Below are 22,619 nucleotides of genomic sequence, written 5' to 3'. Positions count from 1 at the left end.
AATTTTCGAGTGGAGGGGAGTTCTTGTCACTGCCTTTGAATACGGCTGATGTAAAGTTGTGACAGCAAGTAAGGAAGTAAGTGGGGAAGAAGTCAAGGATAGTTGTTAAAAACCCTAGTATTTAATATCACTAGATCACAGATTAAAAAACTATCATTTTTCACGGAACACTTTGCTGCCTTCTCTTTGTAATCCACACACCGTTCCAATCTCGAGGGGGTGTATCTGCAGCACCCAGCCCCTCGGGTGGGTGAACCTTGGCCTACCCAGTGATCTCTCGCCAGCCTCCGGATCCCCGGTCTCCTCGATCTCCTCGATCTCCGCCCTGGCAGTCACTCACTCTGGCGGAGATCGCGACATTGTCGCACGTCAGCCGTCGCTCAGGTTTCGCTGGCTTTTATCTCCATTCAAGAAATCCGGAGACATTATCTCTTTTGGCGATCTTGTCGCATCAACAAAACACCAACAAGAAGAGCTCGGGATCGGTCACCAACACAGCGAGCGACGCTCCAATTTAAGTTAGAATCAGCATCATCATTATGATCATCAGTGTGCTCAGAGATCCGGGGGATATGGGATCTGGAGATCAGTAGATCTGTATATTTGTACTTATATCTGTGCATCTGTATATCTGTGCATCTGTACATCTGTGTATCTGGGGATATAGCTGAGAGGTTGATAAGACGTTTACATTTTCCTGCAGCTCAGTCACAAAGCGAACGGCGACTGGAAAAGTTCGAGCGGCAAGTCAGAAGGGAAAACCAGTGGGCGAATAGAGAAAGTGTGGAAAGTGAGCAATTGAAAGGAAAATCCCAAAGAGGAAACCTTGAAAAGTGCGGGGAAACGGAAAAGCTAATTGAAAACAACAAAGCTCGAGTATTAGAAGTCGTGAAAAACCAAAACTTAAGCAAACTGTGCTCAGTGACTTAGTGTGTTATATATGCATATAGATATATATATGCATATCTATACAAGACAGCGACAACAACTGGCTTGGGCTGCCTGGATGATCACAAATTTCAATTGAATTTAATCAAAATCACATGAAAAAGCCAGCGAGAGAAATCGTAAAAGGCAAATAAACTACGGATTTAATTTCGAGTGCCTGCCATGTGTTAGTCTGTGTGCGTATCTGTGTGTGACCGAGAAACTTAGATCGGTGGTTCTTTCAGTTTTTTTCCGCCCCGCTGGCCGCTTTTCATTGAAAAAAAAACTTCAGCACAGTCTATGCGAATAGGCGAGTGTTAGTCGGGAAAGTGGGGAAAATGGGGAAAATGGTCAGCGAGGAAATGGCCACGGATCCGGCGGTCTCGGAAAAGGTGGAGCTGTCGCGATTCGGAGAGTTCTGCCAGCGGCGCGGCATCAATCCCAACCTGATAATGCTGAAGATAACCCTTTTTGTGATGTACGGCGGTGAGTAATGTGCACACTGTAACATTAAAAACCAATTAGAAATCGCTCTTATCACCGTTTTTCATCCAGCTGGTAAAGAAACCTAAAAAAAACGTCATTTACCCATGGCGTTTCCCTTGCTTTTTACACATATCACGCATACGACACGTTGACTCAGAGTCTGAAGAAAAGTAACTTATTCTAGAAATGGGCTCCTTTCTAAATTCCATAGACAAGTAATATTTGCGCAGTTACTGGTTAAAAAGTGTGTTCATTTTCATTAGGCTTTCAATGTTACTCACCGTTTATAGCTTATAGCCTATATTGATTGGGGTTCTATGTTCACAAATTAAAATATCACTGGCTACGGTCACGGGTTTTTCCTTAAATTATTTATAAATATGCCCAAATAAGTACGTCGACAGAGGGTACAGTCTCGCTTTTCCATATCGCTGGAAAACAAACACAAACACAAGCACAAGCACAAACGCAGCAGCTGGAAAAACGCCGAGCAAAGTCCGGGCAAGCGACCGTTTCTCTGGCAGTGAATCTGAATTCATTATCACACTCCACGAAGCCCCCTCTCCCAAATGCAGGGGGGCGGGGGGCTGGTCGGAAGTTATCAATTAGGCTGGGGAAATATGTAACACATTTGTACAAATTCAGTTAGAGTCCGTTGCACATTGAGCAGATTTTCCCAGCGTGTGGCAATTAGGCATTCATAATGTGTGTGTGCGTGTGTGTGTGTGTGTGTGTGGGTGCGTCTTTTGTAAATAAATCTAGCTTATGAGATTTAAGCTTGAGAAAGGTTTACTTTGATTCGCCTTGGACGAGTGTTCGTTTGTAAGCGAGTGCCTATTTTCTGACCGTGCGCCATTTTCTGAATGCTTTTCTGGCGGTCAATGGCAAAAAGATTCAACTGCCCACCCCCGCACACGTCTTTTCTTTGTCTTTCGCACATTAAACTCGGATTGTCACTAAAATGAGTATTAATGCGTTTTTTATTTGGCTAAAGTCGGCCGGAGTATTCTTTTTCGGCACCTCCTTCACTTTCGTCTCGGTTTTGGGGCAGTGCAAAGTTCACACAATAATTTAATTGGCTTAGATAAAATGTAATTTAATCTTTCATTTCATTGGCTAGACATGGGAATTGCACAGCATTTATTACTATTTTTGTGGCTACTCCAGAAATATGAAATTCTGTGCCATTTCAATCGCTTTAAAATGCAAATCCGAATGATATATTTTAATATGATCAAAGGCACAACAAATACAAAGCTTGAAATGGCTACAAAGAATATTTCAGATTAAAATCTGTCTAACGAAAATAGTTTTATGGCTTTTTCAGAAAAATTAGTACATCTTCAGCGTGGTGGTTGCAAAAAGTAAAAAAAAGAAAATTTATTATTGAATATGAATGCAGACACATTAAACTGTAATTAGTTGGTGAAATGTGCCTTTTGTTTGCACAAGAACCCATTGCTGATTTAATTAACTTCACTTAATTGTTTGCTCAGTATGGATGTCGATTCAATCGTTATGAATTGTGGCCTTTGTTCTTTTGATCTTTTGAATTTAATTCCGCCCGCACATTTCACCGTATACGTTTAATTTTTGGTGAAAAGATGTGTGGTTGCGAGTTGAAAATGAGGTCCTACAAATGTAGGTTTCAATTATGCAAAGGGGTTACAAGTTTTTCGCCAGTTTGCTTTCAATCAATCAACTTTAATTTCCGCAACCAAATTATCCAGTGCAACCAAAATGCGCCATATGTAGCTTCACTATTCACCCGAAATAAAAGCAAGTGAAAAAATGTATCGCATTTAATAATTCTGGCAGCACATCGAGCATTTGTCTCCCCCATCTGTGCGCTCAAAAATGCACAAATAAAGTGCAATATAGTTGCGAATTGCATAGATGGCCCGAACGTGTTGCCAAAAACTTTGTGCCAGCGAAAAACGGAATAATAATTATTAAAGTGCGTCGTGTGGTGAGGGAGGGGGGTGGAGGGGGTAAACATTTAAATGGGCAAAAGGACATTAATTACGAATGACAGCGTGGCAGGAACAGATCCCAACCGAACGGAACTGAGGCGAACTTTCCACGGACAGCTGCACAAACAAAATATATATATTTTTTTGTGTGTGTGCATTAATCAATTATAATTGTGGCAATGTCACAGTGTAACAGATTATTCAAAGACATTCAAAGCTGTCATGCATTGTGTGAATTATTTACAAGCGCGTAGTTCAATGCATACTACTGGTATACTTGCTGGTTTCGCGCACACTTTTCTCTCTGTGTCGAAAAAGTCGAATGAACATGAATGGCGGCCGCCGAGCAAACAACCCTGACATGCTTGCGTTTCCGTTTCCGGCGAGCGAAAGGGAAGAAACGGCAGCGGCCATACGAGCAATTAATTGTTATTGCATCGGGCAAACAGAAGCAGATCCACACACACACACACTCACACACACACGGCGTATTATTGTTAATTATCTGAGGCGATGCAGGAGATGTAAAGCGAATTCAAGCCGCCGTGTTAAGTGCACTCCAGCAAACGAATTTCATTCAGGACACGCACTTTTCCCACACATCCACATACATCCTTACGTGGCCGGTATCCTTGGCGTGTTTGCATTGAAATTGGTCAAGGCTGCGGAATGAAGTGGCGGCCGGGCGGGCCAAATTGGGAATGTGACTGCTGCCCCGTTTCGCCCAATTTGCCGCCATTATTGCCCTCGGTGGCGCCTCCTTTTCGACTGCAGCCACGTGACGCGTTAATGTTCATAAATTATTGAAACGCCAGCGATTATCTGCGGCCGTTTTCGATTTCTGCTGGCACATTTTGAAGGCCATAAATAATAGCGATTTATGCATGTGCCATAATTGACTTAAGAAATTACAGAAAACCACTGCTGTGTTTAAATAATAAATCACGTTTCTTTCGCATGACAGCCCCAGTTTTAAATGTCCTTTTACTAGTTTACCTTGTACGTTCGGTGACAAAGTCGCTGTTTTAATCAATTTAACTTGCTAATTTAATGTCTCTCTTTGTGTCATTTAATTACTCGCACAGTGATAATTACAATGTTATTCAATTGCAAGGGCCAATGTGCTTTTTTTTGCACCCATCATCAAATTATACATTTTGTGCGCCATTCTAATCCCCTGTCGTTTTCCCACATTTCGCCGCTTACTTCGATTGAAAATTGCATCAGTGTGTCTGAGCCATTTCCCCTCTTTTCCATTTCCCGCCGGTGATTAAGTTCTGCTCGTCAGCACCCGTAATTCGCATAATTCGCATAATAATACAATAATCCGCACTCTTTTGTCCTTGCAGCGACCTCATCCCTGCTGCCCTACCTCACGATTCACATGCAGTCGATTGGACTCACGGTGGAGGAGATTGCCATTATCTACCTGGCCCTGCCCTTCACCACCTTCCTCAGTCCGCCCATCACAGGTGAGTAGATCGGGGGGGATTGGGGGATCTGGGGATCGGCGGTTAATTGTCTTCATGCACTTTCATTAGCCCGCTGCGTGGGTTTTAATTAAAAGTTTGCTTTGTTTGATTACCAAAGTGCAGCCAGGCGAGAGTTTCGTTTTCGTTCGTTATTAAAGCCGCACTTTAATGGAAACACTTCCACAAAACTGAGCATTTGCACAGGTAACTCAAGACCTTATCAATGCAATGAAATCAATCAGTTGAGCCTATATGATTTATTTCCAAATATTCGCGCTCCGTAAACATGTATTTATTCAACCGCACAGCGGACATTCGATTGGTTTTATCCACCCACGTGGCGAACTTTTTCAGCGCCCGGCATTTTTTAGGCCACTTTTCCGGACGAGTGCGAATAATTTAATTCACTTGCAGTTTAAATGACAATTAAACAGAGTTCTCTTGCTCCGTGGCTCTGTGGCACTGAATGTCTGTATGTGAAGTGGCCCCATCGTGTGGTTGGTGGCATTCTGCTCCTTTTGTGCAGCGCGTTTGCTGCGTTCTTATTATTTGCTTTCGCATTTTAAAAAATGCATTTGCGGTATGAATTGTTGGCGACAGCGAAGGTTTTTAAACATTTTATGTGGACACTCGCGGCAGACAAATGTTGTGAGTCGGGAACAAAAAGTGGGCGTGTGGCAAGTGCATAAAGCTGCTCGCATTGCAGCGCATAAAAGCTGTGAAATATAAATACAAAATGTGCGCTAAGTGAAAACGCTCTCGTAAAGTTGCGACATCAAAATTTCGATCATCCAACTTGCATTATAATCGCGCTTGATAGTCGCATTTAATGGCATTGGAGGCGATAAAAGTGAAACGAGTTCCCGATGAACGAGCGCATAAAATGGGCAGCAAGGAGCTTTGGAAATACTAAATGGGGACATGCAAGTACTTAAAGTAGTGTGCTTAATAAACATTTTGAGTTTGTAAACTGCAGTAGTAGATGCTAAGTATATGTGCATATGTGGTTTCATAATAAAACTTTGTGAGTACTAACCAAATGCAGGAATATGCCTGCTCGCTGTGGCAAATGCAACTTAAGCCGCATTCAAGTTGCCAGCCACCAATCAAATGGCAGACAACTTGCTTTGAGGAGCCAAGTATTGGATTTACACGCCCGACACGATGCCGTTTGCAACGTCTTACTGCAATCTCGCTTACATTTTCCCCGTACTGATGCCATTTTCCCCGGCTCCCCGCAGGCTTCCTCGTTGACAAATTTGGCAAATACAAACCGGTGGTTGTGATGAGTCTGCTCCTGAATGCGATTTTCCACCACTCGCTGCTCTTTATTCCGCAGCAGGAGATTCCGGGCGTGGTGCCATCGGCGTTCGTATTGAGACATCCCGACAGCGGCGACATTGAGGTAAGTGCTTCCACTGCAAAAAATACTCCAAACTCTACTCTACAACTCTTCCTACTTTTTAAAACTGATTTAATTGCTCAACAGGAGAGTGCTGTTCAAAAGCATGCAACTTTTTATAACTTGGATGTTTCCACAATTAGTGGCAGGTATTAACTAACGTTAGTGTGCAGTGCACACTAAAGAGTGATGAAATCTGCACTGCAATCGATTAAAGCCATCCACCTGCGTTTCAATCAGCTTGAATGTTTGGCGATGACTGTAATCTGCTTAGGGGCTGCGGTTGAGGTGCGTGGGCAAATATCTTTAGACGCTTGTTTAGTTAGGAGCTTAAAATGATGTGGCTGTGGTTTTCCAACCTCCATTCTCGCAGTTTTCCCTTGCGGCGAAAGTTCCCGGATGCATTATTCTGCTGCTCCTGGGGAAAACAGCTGTTGCGCTGTACACTTTTAATGCACTTATTTCATTGTTACCCTGCACTTTCCGCACCCACTTCGCCAACTCATCGAGTTGAAGCCGCTCTGCGCTTTTCCGATGACTTTAACTGCACATTGAGCACGAGTGAAGAACGTCATCAGTAGGGAAGTGTAGTTACTTGATGTAATTTAATAGTGCAGCGATTAAAGCTCAAGCTGGCAACCCTCTGCCACAATTTCTTTCAGCATTAAACGAAGTAAATTCACATTTTAGTCAGCCGTAATTCAAATTCAACTCGAAGTTTGAGCAGTGAATTCATTCCAGCCAGCCGGAGTATTTTCAATGGCAGTTGTTGCGTGTGAGTTGCCAAAAATCTTTGGCAGCCCCTTAGCCATTTGAAACCGCTTCTAAGCCCTCCTTCCCGTCCTCATAATGGCCTCACTTCAGTCACGGCACGTCTCTATTTTGGAGCGAAACTACATAAAAGCCGGCATTTATTCGAGGCAGTGGCAACATAATGTTGCCACATGCAACACACCCACGGCAACACTCCCCGCACACACACAGCCGCACAGGCGCGAAGTGTGTGTATCTGTGTGTGTATCTAATGCGTGGCGCGATTCTGCGGAAAACAGGGAGCTGCTCCGCTCCGTTTGGCAACTTCCTGCCGCTTGCTGGGCTCCCAGCAACTTGCCACATGCTGGCGCACACACAAACGCACACGGGGCGGATACGCAATGCGACACACACACCGCATAGCGCGGGCATTACGTATACGCCAGGAGGACCAGACTCGACAGTGATTCCTGTACTCTAATGACTTACAATCGACGAGGTAGCAACAAGGATTGGCCAGTTTACAGTTGGAACCAGGGGAGAGTCTCATGGTTAAATTGAATAGATATGTACATAGGTATTCCCGAAACAGGAACTTAAATATTTCAATCGAGCGTTCTTTTTTAGAGCAAAATATGTCTGGATCCTTTTAAGCTTACAGATAAAAGTGTAGTTACTTTAAATCTGAAAACAGTGCCGCACCATTTTTTATTCAGGTGAATGCGAGCAAATGCATTTGGCGAGTGCACATGTTTTCTGTCACCCTGTGAGTGCAGCAGCTGCAATCATCCCTTTCCTCTTGCATTTCCCCTTATTTTGGTTTTTTTCTCCAGTTTTTTGTGCTTTTTGCCATCGTTGGTTGGGTTCAGCGCGTGGTACTATCTGCATTTGTGCATAAATTTGCGTCATGTAAAATCATCGAAATAAAGCAAATAAATGTCAAGCCATCTGAGAGGGTCGGTGGGGGTTAGGGGTTAAGGGTTATGTATGCCGTAGCAGAATTTCCGTGATTTCCCCCAGCGTTTCCCTTTTTATTGATATCGATATATGTGTGTGCTCGCTTTATGCTTATGATCGTATCAATGCAAACGACTCTGACTCTGACTCTGACTCCGACATTGGGGCTGCGATGTTATTGCGTGTCCTTCGGGTCCTGTGGGTGTCCTTGCTGTAAGCTGTAAGCTGTAAGCCGGTTAGATGTGGCATAACAAATTTGAGCACAAGCTTTACGGCTGCCACCCAGAGATTTTGGGGATGGATTTGCAGATGTGGAGCCCAGTCCTGGGCTCCTACCCGAGGTGTTCGACCGAGTTCAGCTCCGTTCAATTCCCCCGATGCGGCATTCTTTATGGAGTCAGCAGGACGAGCCGCCTGAGAGCCTGGGCCTCACACCTTTTGCCAATTGCATTCGGACACAAGCAGCTCTTGAGCACTGGCAGCAAATTGCAGCAGTCGCAGGACTGCAGGACTACAAGAGTTTTACATAAATCGAATTATGGCCGAGCAGGCGGGGGCATCCGCATGACTGGGATATTATGGTAAAGCGAAGCCGAAGGGCCCTTGCGTTTGAGAGCGGGCCGAGGCTAAACAAATTCGAATGGAAAATGGGAAATGGAAAATAGAAAATGACAGCAGCAGCAACGAAGCCTGACAGCCAGCAAGCGAATGGAACGCATTAGAAACAGCTCACCAGAAGCAACTACAAGATTTTCCGAGGGTTTGAGATTTTGGGTCTCTTCTACAACTTCTAGACGGTGGCAAAAATCCACTTTGGCCGAGTGCACATCAGGTTTACAAGCACTAGCAGAAAATCTTGTTATGCTAAAACTAAATAATTCCCTCAACTTCAGATGTCTACAAGTAATTGAATGACACCAGCACAGAGCAGCATTTTTTTGTACCATGGCCAAATCAATTTATGCTTCTCCATATTCTGCTAGCTATTTGACAAACCCATAAGTAAGAAAAACATGCGGTTTCTAAAAGTATTTGGCTTGTATAAAAAGAAACAAATGTTTTTGTTATTTTTAAGGATTGCACAAGGTGATACCTAATGATGGTATTTTCCTTCGGTTTTCTTGTGCAAAAGCTTATGGATTTTTCCAAGTGGTTGTGTGAGTGCTTCGTGTCCGTCGCTGTGTATCACGTACATTTATCTTAGTGTCGTTTTGCTAGCACTTAAGCCGCACTAAAACACCAACACGAATGCACACTCGCACACACATTAAAATCTCTCTCTCACACTTACACTCACACATACACTCGCACTTACACTCACACTCACACACGCAATCGCAGTCGCACTACAGCCATTGCCGTTAGTCGTAATGAAACGCAATGGAACTGTTATTTTGGGGAAGATTCCGGGTCCTTGGTCCTGTATGCTTGGTCCTGCGAGTTTGGCCCTTGGCCAAAAGACGACCCAGCATTCGCCACTTGGCACGGGCGTATATTGAATTTGTATTTATGATGTGCCCATAAAATACAATAACACCATTAAAATGGCTGCAGCAAGCAGGGAAAGTGCCCAAATGCCATATGCAATAGTCGAATATGCCATACCCTATAGGGCATACCCTGCCCACTACACAGATACACCTAAGAGTGCTCTAATATCCTGGAGAGTGCAAAACCTAATTGCATTCATGTACAATGGCTTGTTTTTTTAAAGGGCAGTTTACGTTTATAGGGATACCAAGGCTGGAAGTGTGCGTACCCCTTGGTAGAGCACTTTGCCGGCCAAAGGACATGCAAACGCATCTTATGGCTACATTTGTGTTCACTCCGCACGTTCCACGGACATCAGCATCCTTGGAGCAGCAGAGCAGCAGAGCAGCAGTCCCGTGCAGCATGTAGCCCGTGTCCTGTTCCACTGGCGCTGGCCATGTCCTGTTGCTTGCGGTTTACTATTTTATGCCATTATAGAGCCGAGTTCGGTTTGCCGTTTGGCATAAATTTATTTGGCATCGACCGCCGACGACGACGACGGCAGTGAACGGAAATTACCATTTTATTATTGCAGGCGGGCGCTCCATCGCTCGATGCCCCACCCCCATCCCCGCCCAATCAACCAGCCCATCCCCCGCTGCCCTTCGCCGAGCCTTATTGAATTCGCATTAAAATTGGTAACGGATATATGCGGGAACACGAACACATAGCCGCAGGCCGTGCACTGCGAGAAATGGCACCAAGAAAATATTTAAAGAGAGAGAACTGCCACTTAACCCTTTTATTTCATAGCAACACACATTAGAAATCTATTCGATTCGAGAGTCTGGAGATGTACATAATTTGTAGATGTGTAGAAAGCGGTGAAAGTGTGACGAGTTGTTTTTTCTCAGTGCAAGTGCTGGGAATGCAGATACACATAAAATCCGAGAGGTATTTATTCGTGTGTTGTGTTATTACGGCTGAGGGCTTAAGTTCATATATGGCGGCTTATGATGGGTTAAGTGCCACTTTTGGCTGGATTTCGATGGGCGGCGTGTGAGGATGAGGGTGTTTAAACACTGGCCACCACCGTTACATCTGTGTCATTCCATATGGTCTGGTTGCAAGTGCCATCTGGTAGGGTCTCATTGCTGCCGAGACCGGCATTGCTATCGCCCTGGCCAACTTCGCGGAAGGACTCCTCCTCCTTCGCATCGGCCACATCTTCCTCGTCTTCGTTCTCTTCCTTCTCATCGTCATTGTCGTCCTGCTCATCCACGCGATCATCCTGATCCGGTGGAAAGTCGTAGGCAGTGCGAAGAGAATCGCAGTCCGAGTTGATGGCATCGTCTGCCGGGCCCAAGTTCAGCTCAGGAAGTTCGGGAAGCGGGATCTCCGGCTTAGGCTCGGGCTCCTTTGCTGGCTCCCTATCCGGCTCCAACTGCTGCTCCTTATCAGCACTGTCGTTCTCGTCCGCGCTGGATTCCTCAAGTATTGATTCCATTTTGTCCACACTATCAGTAAGCAGATCTTTGTCCAAGTCGATAAGTTCACCAGCCGGTTGGAAGAAGTCTTCCAGCATCATTTCCCACTCAACGTAATTGGAGTGGAAGTCTCGCTTCTCGGAGACCGCTTGCTTTTTAATGAAATCCGATATTTCGGTTCCCGGCAGGCTGGCATATTTCCCACCAGGCCCAAAAATATCTTCGGCACTGGAGACATCGTAGATCACCTCGTCGAGGGCCAACAAGTAGGTTTTATCCGGACGCTGCGAGTGGTACTTGGCCAACTGCTTCCGGTTGAGACAGAGTCCGCTCAGTGGGGTGGGCAGCTTGCGGTGACCCTCGTTCTCGTAGTCCTCATCGTCGTAGGTTCCACGCTGGCGCCTGGTCTTCATGTAGGCCACGTATCCCAGGACACAGGTCAGCGCGATGATGACGTAGGGCGAGTTGACCAGTTCGCGCAACTGGATGCTCCACGACTTGGTCGGCACAGAGGACATTGTGGGTTTCTCAGCGTACACGGGATTGTATTACCTACCGACCTATAGCTTGCCAAACTGGTACTGAGAAACTTGAAAGGTGACAGCGGGGAGTGCGTTCCCAACGCTTACTGGGTTACTCCAAAATCATAATACATAATATTTCAAGCATGAATGCTTTAAAAATGTTGGTTGCAGCAAATACCTAAACAATGATTGCACATATCCCACCAATACAATCAGCCAAGCTTACTGGGAGCTCAAACAATCGATGTAAAGAATCCAAGGGATATATGGAACCCCTACTAACCCGCGCTGGCACAAATCCTTTACCCATTTCTAATTTCCAATACACACTTTTGTCTCTTCCCCGCCGCTTACCCGGCATTCTTGCTCCGCAGGTCTGGTGGTCGCCGTGTCCGAGTCGAGAATGTCCGGAGGAGCCGGAGCTGGAATTGGCCGTGCATCAGTGCGTCGACTATTGTTTGATGCAGGAGCAAGTTAATCCGCAGCTTTACACGAATACCCCGGCGTATGCCACCTCCACGTCCACCACGCAGAGATCCCAGCTTACAGCAACCACAACAAGGACGACCACAATGGAACCCTCCTCGGAGTCGAGCACATCGCCGGCCCCAACCACATCGACCACCACATCGCCGGCGTCATCATTGCCAGCGCTATTCGCAACGCAAACGAGGAGCAGATACCAAGAAGTACTTAATATGTCATCGACCATGTTCCCGCCGATGTCCCAGCTGAAGGACGCGCCGGAGGTGGGCGTGGAGCCCGGCCAGTCATCGTCAGCCGAACTGTCGGCCATGTCCATGCAGGGATTGAATTGTAAGTGACGTGATGAACCCGTCCACAGCGGACTCCCCTTTCGCACCCCTCCGACTGACCACAGCGTTATTATCACGGCCAGTTGAACATGCACTTGAAAGAACTCTTAGTCAGAACATGTGGTCCTAAAAAGAAGCCAGATTTTTAAAGAGTCTTTAGGTGTCCCTTAATTTGATTCCCTTCTTATATTGTTAACAAACTTCTTAAGCATGTTTTTAAAGTTGACTAAAAGTACCAACACATTTTGTGTTTTAGTGCACTGTGGCAAGTTGATTCTGTGTAGTAGCTCCTTTGTTCTTCCAGTCAGTTTACTTGTTGTCGACTTGCAATTCGCTTCTATCCTCTCCCCATCCATTTATCGAAGTCCCTAGCCTTCGTCCGTGTCCGTATCCGTGTCGATGTCCGTATCCCTGTCCGTATCCTTGTCCGTGTCCATGTTCCTGCCCCTGTCCGTGTGTGTTTTACTTTTATTAGTTTGTTTTTTCCGTCTTTTGTGAGCTACCAACCAACCTGCAGGGCGGGAGGAGAAACCGAGAGCAACTTGCTCTATAAAAGCCAAAGACCGAGTCGCCTCTCTATGAAACTACAAGAAATAAGTATAATTCAACCTGTCGAGTGCGTGCAAGTGCGGTGGCTGGTGGTTGTCATTAAAGTCTGACGTTTTGTGCGGAGCCAAAGTTTACGGGGGAACTTTTTCCAATTCTCCGAAAAAAACTTCACTGAAAGGCGTTTTTATTCCACATTATTAAAAGTGGGCGGCAGTCGCCATCAGTCGTCAGTGGATGGGGAAAAATAGACAGGGGGAAATGAAAATATTTCCAATGGAGATGGAAAAGAGAGTGCTGTCGCTCGGTATAATATCCAAGGTAAACAGTTTACTTTGAGCAGGAAAAAGATTGTGGGACGGCTACCTTTATGGATTAAAAATTTCATTCTATTTAACAAATTTCATTTTATACATTTAATAGTGAAAATGGATTATATTTTTAGCGACAGAGTAGCTGATTCACTTTAGTGCAAAGATAATATGGAATATTTCCATTGCGGCTATCGCATTTCACAAAGCAATCCATCAAACGGGATGCGATGATTAGAACAAGTGTCCTCCATTAGTTGCCAAAAAGAACACAGGATCCCTTGCTCCCAGAAGTGCGAGACTCGAAACATCTCCTATTTATGAGTCATACGTACATCAGAAGTTGGCTAAACTCGCCCCAGCCCCATTTGACCCAAACAAAAGTCAGGAGTGTCCGAAACTTTGGCTTTGCGAATGTCCTGGCCCGAAATCACAATGTGGGAATTCACGAATGGGGGCACTACGGCAGCAGACAAAAGTGCATAACTAACTAAACATGATGGCATTACACTCGGGCCCCACTCCTGACACTTGGCACAATTGGAAATTGGTCATGCATGGCCAGGACACACCAGGATACAACTGGAAGTCAGAATCAGAATCAGGAGCAGGGGCGAAAAAGTGCAAAAGCAATTTTACTGCCTGTCTGATTATGTGAAAAACTCAGTGCAACACAGCGGGGGAAATGGGAAATGCAAAGACCTACAAATATGACTCTGATAGGAATATGAAATAGTGGATTTAGTTGCCTCTCCATAATTGGGGAGCCGTTCTTATATAGTGTCTTATACAATTATGAATTTTCTCGCTCCACAGTGACCGACAGTAGTCAGAGGAAGAAGTTGCCTTGGAGCAGTTGGGTGCACTCGGACAACGACGATGCCACCTACTTCATGCTGCAAATGCATCCCGATCTCGCCGATCCCACCGAGCAACTGGGCATGGAGATCGAACAGGACGCCAACGAGACCGTCACCGACATCCTGCAGAGATTCGGACGCGACTACTTGGTCAGGGGCAACATCAACCTGACGGATATGGACGATCTGGATTTGAGATGTGGCGGCTTGGTGCGACGCACGAATATGACCACCATCGCAGCCGGCGCTGTGGAGTGCATGATGCAGCGCTGCACATTCACCATGAATGCGCCGGAAATCTGCCCGCCGGACTACAAGGAGACGGATGAGATCATCTTCTGGGTGTACTTCTTGCTCAGGTGAGTTTGGTAATCGTTGCGTGGATTTTATTCCCCATCCGATTGTTTTTTTCCAGATTTTTGGCCACCACAATGCTGTCCGCGGGTGTAACCATCATGGATCCGATTGCGCTGACAATGATTGAGAAGTACGGCGGAGACTTTGGACGCGAGCGCCTGTTCTCCAGCATCGGCATGGCCATATTCTCGCCGATAACGGGCATTATGATTGATTACTCCTCGAGGGGTTTGGGGTACACGGACTACTCGGCGGCCTTCTATACGTACGATGTACTGCTGGTGATATCCACGATGTCGGTACTGATGATGCCACTGGGCGAGAAACTGCCAGCCGACAATGTGTTCCGGGATCTGTGGAATCTCCTCAAGATGCCACACGTGATTGCCTTCATTTGCTTCCTGTTTGTGCTCGGTAACTTCTGGGGCTTCATCGAGAGCTTCCTGTTCTTGTACCTCAAGGAACTGGGAGCTCCCAACTACCTGCTGGGTGAGTTCTTCCCCTTCCTGACCAGATTTAAGTGAATATTATGATCTGGTTGAACTTTCATTTCATTGTCCAGGCATCACCATCACCGTGGGCACCGTGAGCAGCATTCCCTTCCTGTATGGAGCGGAAAAAATCACGCGGATCTTTGGGCACGTTAACTTGATTATCATCGCGTTCTTCTCGCACGCGGGTCGTCTGGTGGGCTACTCCTTCATCGAGTGAGTGCGAATCACCATCAATTGCGCCTAATGCAATTCCAAACTGAATTGCCCTCTTTTCCCATTCGCTATAGGAATGCCTGGTGGTGTTTCCCGTTCGAGGCCATGGAGTCGTTATCCTGCCATCTCATGTGGGTGGCTGCGGCGACCTACTGCTCGATCCTGGCCCCGAAAAGTCTGCTGGCCACCCTGATTGGTGTCCTGGGCATGGCTCATTTTAGTTTGGGTAAGTAGTTAAAGGAATTCTCAAATATTAAACAATTTGCGATGAAATGTGACGCCTTTAGTTTCATCAAACTAAATGAACATATTTGTATCTTTATTGTGCACCATTTTTCTCCGTGTGCAACTTGCTAATGAGATCCTTACGTGTATGTAATCACATTTCAAGGGCGCGGCAGTGGCAGCTTCACTGGAGGACTCCTGATTGGTCAGTTCGGCACGCGGGATGCCTTTCGGTACATGGGTCTGCTGGCGGTGGTTGGAGGCATCGCCTACGGGCTGCTCCACCTGATTTGGCTGCGGAAATTCGATCACACCACGGAGGAGTCCGAGGAGGAGGTCGAGGCAGTGGAGGCGGGCGAAACGGAGAAGCTCACCGAGCCCGCCACCAAGGAGCAGGGCACTTCGATGTCCTTGGAGCGGCTGAGTCTGATGATTAAGTACAATCAGATTGGCAGTTTGTCGTCGCTGCCGCGGGGATCGCGGGTGAGTTTTTTGCTCTAATCAAGCAGCCTTTGTTGGTCACCTCTGTCAATTGAAAGGATAACTTAATTATCAATTGTGTCATTGAAATTTACATTTACAATTGAAAGCATAAACGATAAGCCAACGGAGTTAGTTCTTTTTGGCTAATGATACTTTGGAGTACGCGTATCCGGGTAATGATTTAAATTGATTTTTCCCTCCTGCAGGCCGATATCCATGACCATCTGTCCGTGCGACGCAGCAGCTACAACGTGGAGTCCTTGCGGGGTGTTCCCCGGCACGGGAACATCGGCAGCGCCTCCAAAGTGGATATCCTGCGCTCCGCGCTGGAGATTAATCACAAGTCCTCGAACAATTCGATGCTGAGCAAGGCCGATAACAAGACGTCGAATCAATCATTGGGTCGCAATCGGGCCGACAGTGCCCCGAAATTGAATCACAGCAATCTGAAGAATATTTCACAGCCCGCCTTGGAGGGCGTGGTCCTGGAGGTGAGTAAACACCTCCTTGGGCTCCTTTTTCGTCCTCTGTGTGTATGTCGTTTGGGTGTTTGTGTGCGTGTGTGCGTGTGTGTGTTTCTGCGTTGGAGTTTCTCGCTGATTGCTGTCAATTGTTTTGATTCCTGTTTTTCCACGGTCCTATGTCTGCTTTTTAAATACCCAACATCTGTTGCCACAATAACTTTTTAGCATGCTGCCGCGTGTCCTTTGTGCCCGGCCGTATCCTGCCGCTGCTTTTTGCCTTGACAACCGGAAGCGGGGGCCAACTGCATCCGCCTCGGCTTCGATTCGCACGAAGTGCACTCAGAAAAAGGGGCGTTAGAAGTAGGAAAATCTGCAATCAAAAATCTGCACAAACTTGTTATATCTTCCAAGTGGAATAGCATATCTTTTGTCTAATTTTTCAGGATAAAACTTTCATTTAAAACTTTCATTTGAGTTACCAAAAGAATTCCTAGAAATGTTGGCCTACTTTTCTGCAAGTGAACTCCATTTAGGAGGCAAGTGGGGCATTGAAGAGGCGGTTGTTTTGTGTGTTTGGCATTTGGTTGCCTTTGTCGGGCGGTCGTTTCTTTTGATGCCGCTCCAGTGGATTCGATTTCTCTCCGGCTTCTCTGGAGCTCCTCTATTCCGGCTGCCGTGCAGCTCGAATTCGAGCCGGGCTTATTGGTTTTGTTTTTCGAGACAAGCATATTCGCCGCTGGCCACAAACTCTGCAAAAATTTAAATTCCGAGCGGAGAGGCGCTTTTAAGACCCCAGAACAACAAGAGGTTTTCAGGTGAAAATCGAATTGGATTGCCGCTTTTTGTGGAACAGTAGTCTTTTCAATTTCAAAAGCAAAAACTTAGTGTCGTTTAAAAAGGCTTTGCCTTTGCATCATTTCTGATGCATCGAACACAAACTAACCAGGTTTCGATCCTTTAGTTTATTTGGTTTACATACTCCTGAGATATTGCCATTATGGCTGTAACATTGTAATTTGTTTCCGAGCCATCTGGCCAATGACACTTACTTTCGGATACCTGCTGGCAAAATCTTTAGACATTTTTAATAATTTATGGCGAGCACCAACTGGCAGCACCAAGCTGCAATTGCAATCGAGCAAACAGTTTCATCCGAGCCATCCTTTAATTAAAAACTTTGCCATGATATATGTCCGGCAATTGATTATCCCCTCACCGCCCTTCTTTAACCCTTGCCCATCCCAGTTGCCCTTACAATGCAGCTGCACGCTTGTCAAAGTTAATTTCGTAATTAATTTTCAATGCTTTGAGGCGAGGCTTTTATGGCAACTAGGCAACCATAATTCAATAAATCAAACGCTGCAGCTGCAGCAAAACGGGACGGAGAAAAACACAACAAATTAATGAATTTATGAACAAGACAAAGTTTTCCCAGGCATTTGCTCTTTGCTTCTGCCGTTCGCCTAGCATTCCGATGCGAAACAGAACAAACTGACAGTTTTGCCTCCACACATCACTGGACAACAAAATACAAGTAGAATGAAACTAAACCAAGCCCCAGAGCTTCAAAAAAAGCAGGGGGATGTAGCCTCAGCGGGGGGCAGGTAGTTATTACACTTAACCAAACGAAGAGTAACAAGTAGCAAAAACATATACTATGCCGAAGCTTAAAGACCCAACAAGAGATATGTTCCCATGATAAAGTTGTTTTGTATTTTGTGTAATATTCAACTGATATGAGTGCAAGTAAGAACAAGATCCTCTTTTCTCTCGGTGCAGCAGAAGGCGCTTGCAAATTGCAGGCCAGTTCGGTTGCAGAATCCCGAACCAGAACCGAAAGTTCGCTTTGTGCAAAATAAATTTGCCAAAACCAGGGAAAGCTGAGAGCTTTCTATTCGATTTCCGTATGTGTGAGATGTTGGGGTGTGCCGGTGTGTGTGTGTGCGGGTGTGTGTGTGTATCTGTGTGAGTGCATCTCCCATTACTATATGTGTGGATAATATATGCTATAGCCAAAAATGCCATTCGCATACAAACAGGGCGTGGAATCAACATTTTTTCCCAGCCGCATGAAAAAGTATCCAAGTGGTTTGTTAACTTCAATACCCGCTGTGGATTTATCCGTAATACCCAGCTCCATGTTAATGGTAATGTACAAGAATCCAGCAAAAAAACAAAAACGAACAGTAGAACGCAGACATAGTCTGAAATAAAATGAACCCAAAGCATGCAAGATCGAATGCTAAATTACCCTCTGCTGAATGGAAAAGTTATCGTCCTTCAATTATTTTTCATACGAGTTAAATAAATCCATATGCAGCCATAGAAAATCGTCGTAGTTTCCCCTTTATCCAAATGGACTGGCAATGAATTTTGGACAATCGATGCGACCCCTCGGCAAAGGGTAATTCGGCACACAAACATATGTAACTGCATGTGCACGGCATGTCCTGGGTCCTGGGTCCTGCATCCCGGGTCCTTGGTCCTTGGTCCTTCTGGCATCGCTTGTCCTGGGATGCAGGCGCCCGAAAGCATGCAGCACTGAATGCGAATAAACAGAGGCAGCATCACTCGCCAAGATATTGCGCTGCTGCACTGCGAGAATTCGGGCACCACTACCAGCATTTTCATGTCATTATGCGGTTTAAGGTCAGCTGGAATAGCATGCATTTTCCATTTGAAATGGATCACGTAACCCAGCAAGGTCTTAGGCATGCAAACAAACTTGCGCTCAGTGTAGACGTGCTGGAAAATGCAATGGCATGTACAGCTCTCAGTGCAGCTTTGTTGGTTGCTTTTCCGATGGTTTGTTGGGTGGTTGGATGGTTGGGTGGTGAAAAATGGCTGGCTGACTGGCTGGCTGGCTGGAGGAAAAGGCTCTGGCGTCGCAGTTTGCCAAGCCATCCGGGCATTAAGTTATTTCGTTGAGTTAAAGCCCGCACTTGCGCCATTTGACTTTTGGGCATCACTTGTTTTTATGTGCATAACCCACAATCCCCGTTCCCTGTTTAACCCTCTGAAGCCCCTTGCCACGCTGAAGGCTTAGTTGAGTTTAGTTTAATTTTGCACACTCGTCGAGCAATTTGAGCTCGGTTCCTCACATCGCCTCACATCGCCACACATCACATTTGCATTTGTTTTTGCTCCTTTAATGTTTACAATTTCAAATGCGAAGCAGCTCAAAAAATGCTCCTTTTTCTATGCTCCATGCCTTTTTCATGCGCTCTGATTTTGTTTACGCTTTGCGCCAAATGATTTGTTGTTAAAACTAATACAACTTGACAAAAAGGAATAACAATGGCAGCTGCTGTAAAAAAGCAACAACGTTTACTTTTGCCCCATTTCATGGGGTTGGGGGTGGCATGGGGCAGGTGTTTGGGGGGTTGAGGGGGTGGGTGGGGGAGTGCAAAGAACAACAATGCATAGAACATAGCATAAACAAACAAGCAAAAAGGCAACGTCTGTTCGAATGTGGCGAATGATTTCAAACTTTGCAATCGACCGTGGTAAGCCGCCATTGGAAAATCAAACATAATTAAAAACATAATAAATATGCGTCAATAAATAGAGGCAAACGAAGAGAAATATATGAATAATATAAATACAAATGATGTTGACACCTTTCAACAGCAGCAGATGTGTGTTTTGTATCAAATAACTTAATTGGCATAGCAGTTTGCATATCTGGTATAAAAAATGTACTAAAAAACAATTTGTTGGGAAACATTAAAGTATCTTATAGTGCTTAATTGCAAGTATCCGGACTTCAGAATGCCTTCACCACGGTTTCAAGAAAGAAAAGCACGAATGAGCTGAATCCCAATCGAATACTCAATATTTTAGCAGCAAGGCTGCTGTGTGTGTGTGTGTGTGTGTTTTGCACACATGTGTGTGTTCCACTTCCTTCTACGATTTCCGGTTTGCTTTCTTTCTTCTTCAGCTAGAGCTAGGAAAAATGCCATTTTTGCCCAAACACACACACGCACACACACATACAGAGGGTTTTCTTTTGCTTTTTCTTTTGCGCTGGCATTATTTTTATTTCGTTTTCCATGGGAGCGATTTATTGATGTGTGAGGGGGGAGGACTGAAAGTGCACCAAATACAGAAATATTTATGGGAGTGATCGCCGAATGAATGCCACGTAATTCGATGCTGTTGGCCACATTTGTCATTGTTGATTTTGGCCAGAAACGACTATATGTCTATATGTACGCAATCGTAGCCCCCCTTCGAGGCCAATAACTTCTTCAGCATTACGCACAAAAAGTGAACGCGAAATTGCGCGTAAGTAATGCCCATTGTGAGCGCCTTCAAAGGACACAGGCGGCGACGAAAGGGGGGGTCAAAATGGTTTGTATGTGTATATATATATGTACATACTATGTATGTATATATGCGGAAGGACCAACTCGAAGGCAAACAAAGGAGTGGAAACAAAAGCAGCGCAAAATGAACTGAACAGGAACATTATAGAAATTCTCGGCCCTCCTCGTTCTCTCTGTGCATACAGAAAAAATACGCAAACTTAATCCAAATATTTGCCAATCTTTGAGCCCCAAAATCGTATTAGCATAATACGATGCCGTATGGAGAGGATATTTCAACAGAAAGTTGATAAACTACGAACAATTTGTTCTTAGAAAAACACAAGTAAAATAAATAGAATTATTTTCCAGTGCACTTCGTGCTCTTCCCCCATTTTCCTTTGAGTTTTCCTCTCGCTCTTCACCACACATGCCACTTAAGATGCGCATTTCTATGCAGAGGTGCACTTGTGTGTGTGTGCGTCAGTTTGTTGGAAAACTTTTGTGCATTCAACTGCAAGGCCGGTGCATTTTCCATTTTCCACTCTCCACCCACCTCACTCAGCCACCCCAAAAACACTTTTTTAATAAAAAGCCAAACAACGAGCAAACTACGCTCGATGCATGGCGAATTATCCAAAAAGTTTGATGACGCGGAAATGCCTTTCGACAATAAACCAAAAAGTGGAAAAAGTGCAAAAAGGAAAAACACCAGCCATCTCCGATGCAACTGCTGCAGTTTATTCGTTTATTCGTGCATATGCGAAGCGAACTCAGCCGGAATGCTTATGGAATCGAGAATTGAGCAGGGGAAAATGAAAACATCGTTTGAAAATCGCATGGGGAGCCAGGGAATCCAAAATGGAAGGAATACCAGCTGAAAAATCCGCTAAGGAGTTATGGGGCAATAGTTTAAGGCACTGAAGCTTCCTATGGTCAAGAAAAATGGGGTCAAGTTCCATAGAGTGTAAACACCAATTAGATACACCATTCACTAAACTAGTTTTTCGAGTAGGAGCCACTATTTGCAATCCAGTCGGCAAACACGTTCATTTTGCGGGAAATCCATGCGAGCACAATATTCCGGGCATCATCGAACTATAACTCCATTAAATGTGATTTATCGGCCACTTAAATTTCATGTTCAAACTCAAATTAGCATGCATGTTGATTATACTTGCCCGCATGTGCACGGAAAACCCGTTGAGGGCGCAAAGGGAAAACTAAAAGCGAGTTGGGTGAGTAAATTGCAAATAGCACTCGTACACTGCGCGCAACACAAATGCGGCCACAATTCCGGATGGTATTCATCCGCTGCCACTTGATTTTATTTTTTTTTGCTTTCATTTTGTTTGAATTGGTTGGTTAATTTTGATGCTCGTTATGGAATTGGTTTTTGCATGCATTTTACCTTTTTAATGGCTAATTGCATGTGTGCGAATAACGAGTGGATGCGAGGGTGTGGTTGAGTATTCACTTTAATTGCAGCAACTACAGTGTGTCCCTAAAAAATGACTTTTTTACGTCCTCACTTCACTGGTTTGCTAAAAACATGCTGTGTTTGGCATGAGTTCATTAAAGTGCTTACCATATCAACCCAATATTTAGCATGACGACAGCCCGCAAACTGCATTACTTCAAAGTTATTAATCCGCTTTTTACCTTCGCATTCCACAGGACCAAGAGGGTCGCAAGGTCATTCCAGAGGAGACGGAGTTGCACGCCTCGAAGACCACCGTAGATTTGGGGGAGGAGAAGGCGGAATCGCCCGCACAACAGCAGCAAGCACAGGAAAATGGAAATGGGAAAAGTGCGCCGTTGCCGCAGGATGATGAAAAATCCGATGCCACTTGATGGACTGCCAACCCAACTCTCTGACCTGCCACACGTGGCGTATGAGTGATATTAACAAACCGAATGCGGGATAAATGAAGGGAAATATGAAATTGATAAACGAGAACTATTTTTTAGTTGTACATGTGTGGTTTATGTTATATAAATGTGTATGTCTATGTATAAATTATGCAAGAAGAGAGAAACTGAATAAACTAAAAAACTGTTGAAAACACAATCGAATAATATTGATAATATTT

At 45.1% G+C, this 22,619-nt stretch overlaps 2 protein-coding genes across 3 annotated transcripts; one reads left to right on the top strand and one right to left on the bottom strand.

Moving 5' to 3' along the window:
• The first annotated feature begins 702 nt into the window (after positions 1–702).
• LOC122622701 lies at positions 703–22,597 on the top strand. 2 transcript variants are annotated; one of them, XM_043801357.1, is made up of 12 exons: positions 703–1,413; positions 4,736–4,858; positions 6,100–6,263; positions 11,826–12,267; positions 13,940–14,342; positions 14,399–14,829; positions 14,903–15,047; positions 15,122–15,273; positions 15,439–15,755; positions 15,962–16,246; positions 18,259–18,366; positions 22,204–22,597. In XM_043801357.1, exons 1-12 carry the CDS (start codon positions 1,266–1,268, stop codon positions 22,378–22,380), a joined length of 2,895 nt encoding a protein of 964 aa, XP_043657292.1. In that variant the 5' UTR covers positions 703–1,265; the 3' UTR covers positions 22,381–22,597. The 2 variants fall into 2 exon arrangements, with proteins under 2 accessions (XP_043657292.1, XP_043657299.1); XM_043801364.1 differs by lacking the exon at positions 18,259–18,366 and having other exon boundaries at positions 704–1,413.
• LOC122622715 (glutamic acid-rich protein) lies at positions 10,228–11,520 on the bottom strand. Its single transcript, XM_043801369.1, has one exon. It carries the CDS (start codon positions 11,443–11,445, stop codon positions 10,516–10,518), a length of 930 nt encoding a protein of 309 aa, XP_043657304.1. The 5' UTR covers positions 11,446–11,520; the 3' UTR covers positions 10,228–10,515.
• Positions 22,598–22,619: the final 22 nt, after the last annotated feature.

This window comes from Drosophila teissieri, chromosome 2L (assembly GCF_016746235.2).
Source record: "Drosophila teissieri strain GT53w chromosome 2L, Prin_Dtei_1.1, whole genome shotgun sequence".
In the NCBI taxonomy this organism is placed as follows: domain Eukaryota; kingdom Metazoa; phylum Arthropoda; class Insecta; order Diptera; family Drosophilidae; genus Drosophila; species Drosophila teissieri.
The sequence above is the reverse complement of the archived record's forward strand: the minus strand, read 5'-3'. Positions and strand labels throughout refer to the sequence as shown.

Bases quoted from the DNA above. Each gene is read 5' to 3' on its own strand.
- LOC122622701 (XM_043801357.1), top strand. From the start codon at position 1,266: ATGGGGAAAATGGTCAGCGAGGAAATGGCCACGGATCCGGCGGTCTCG. The intron at 1,414-4,735 runs GTGAGTAATGTG...TTGTCCTTGCAG, and splicing joins CCTTTTTGTGATGTACGGCG to CGACCTCATCCCTGCTGCCC. The intron at 15,274-15,438 runs GTAAGTAGTTAA...TCACATTTCAAG, and splicing joins CATGGCTCATTTTAGTTTGG to GGCGCGGCAGTGGCAGCTTC.
- LOC122622715 (XM_043801369.1), bottom strand. From the start codon at position 11,445: ATGTCCTCTGTGCCGACCAAGTCGTGGAGCATCCAGTTGCGCGAACTG.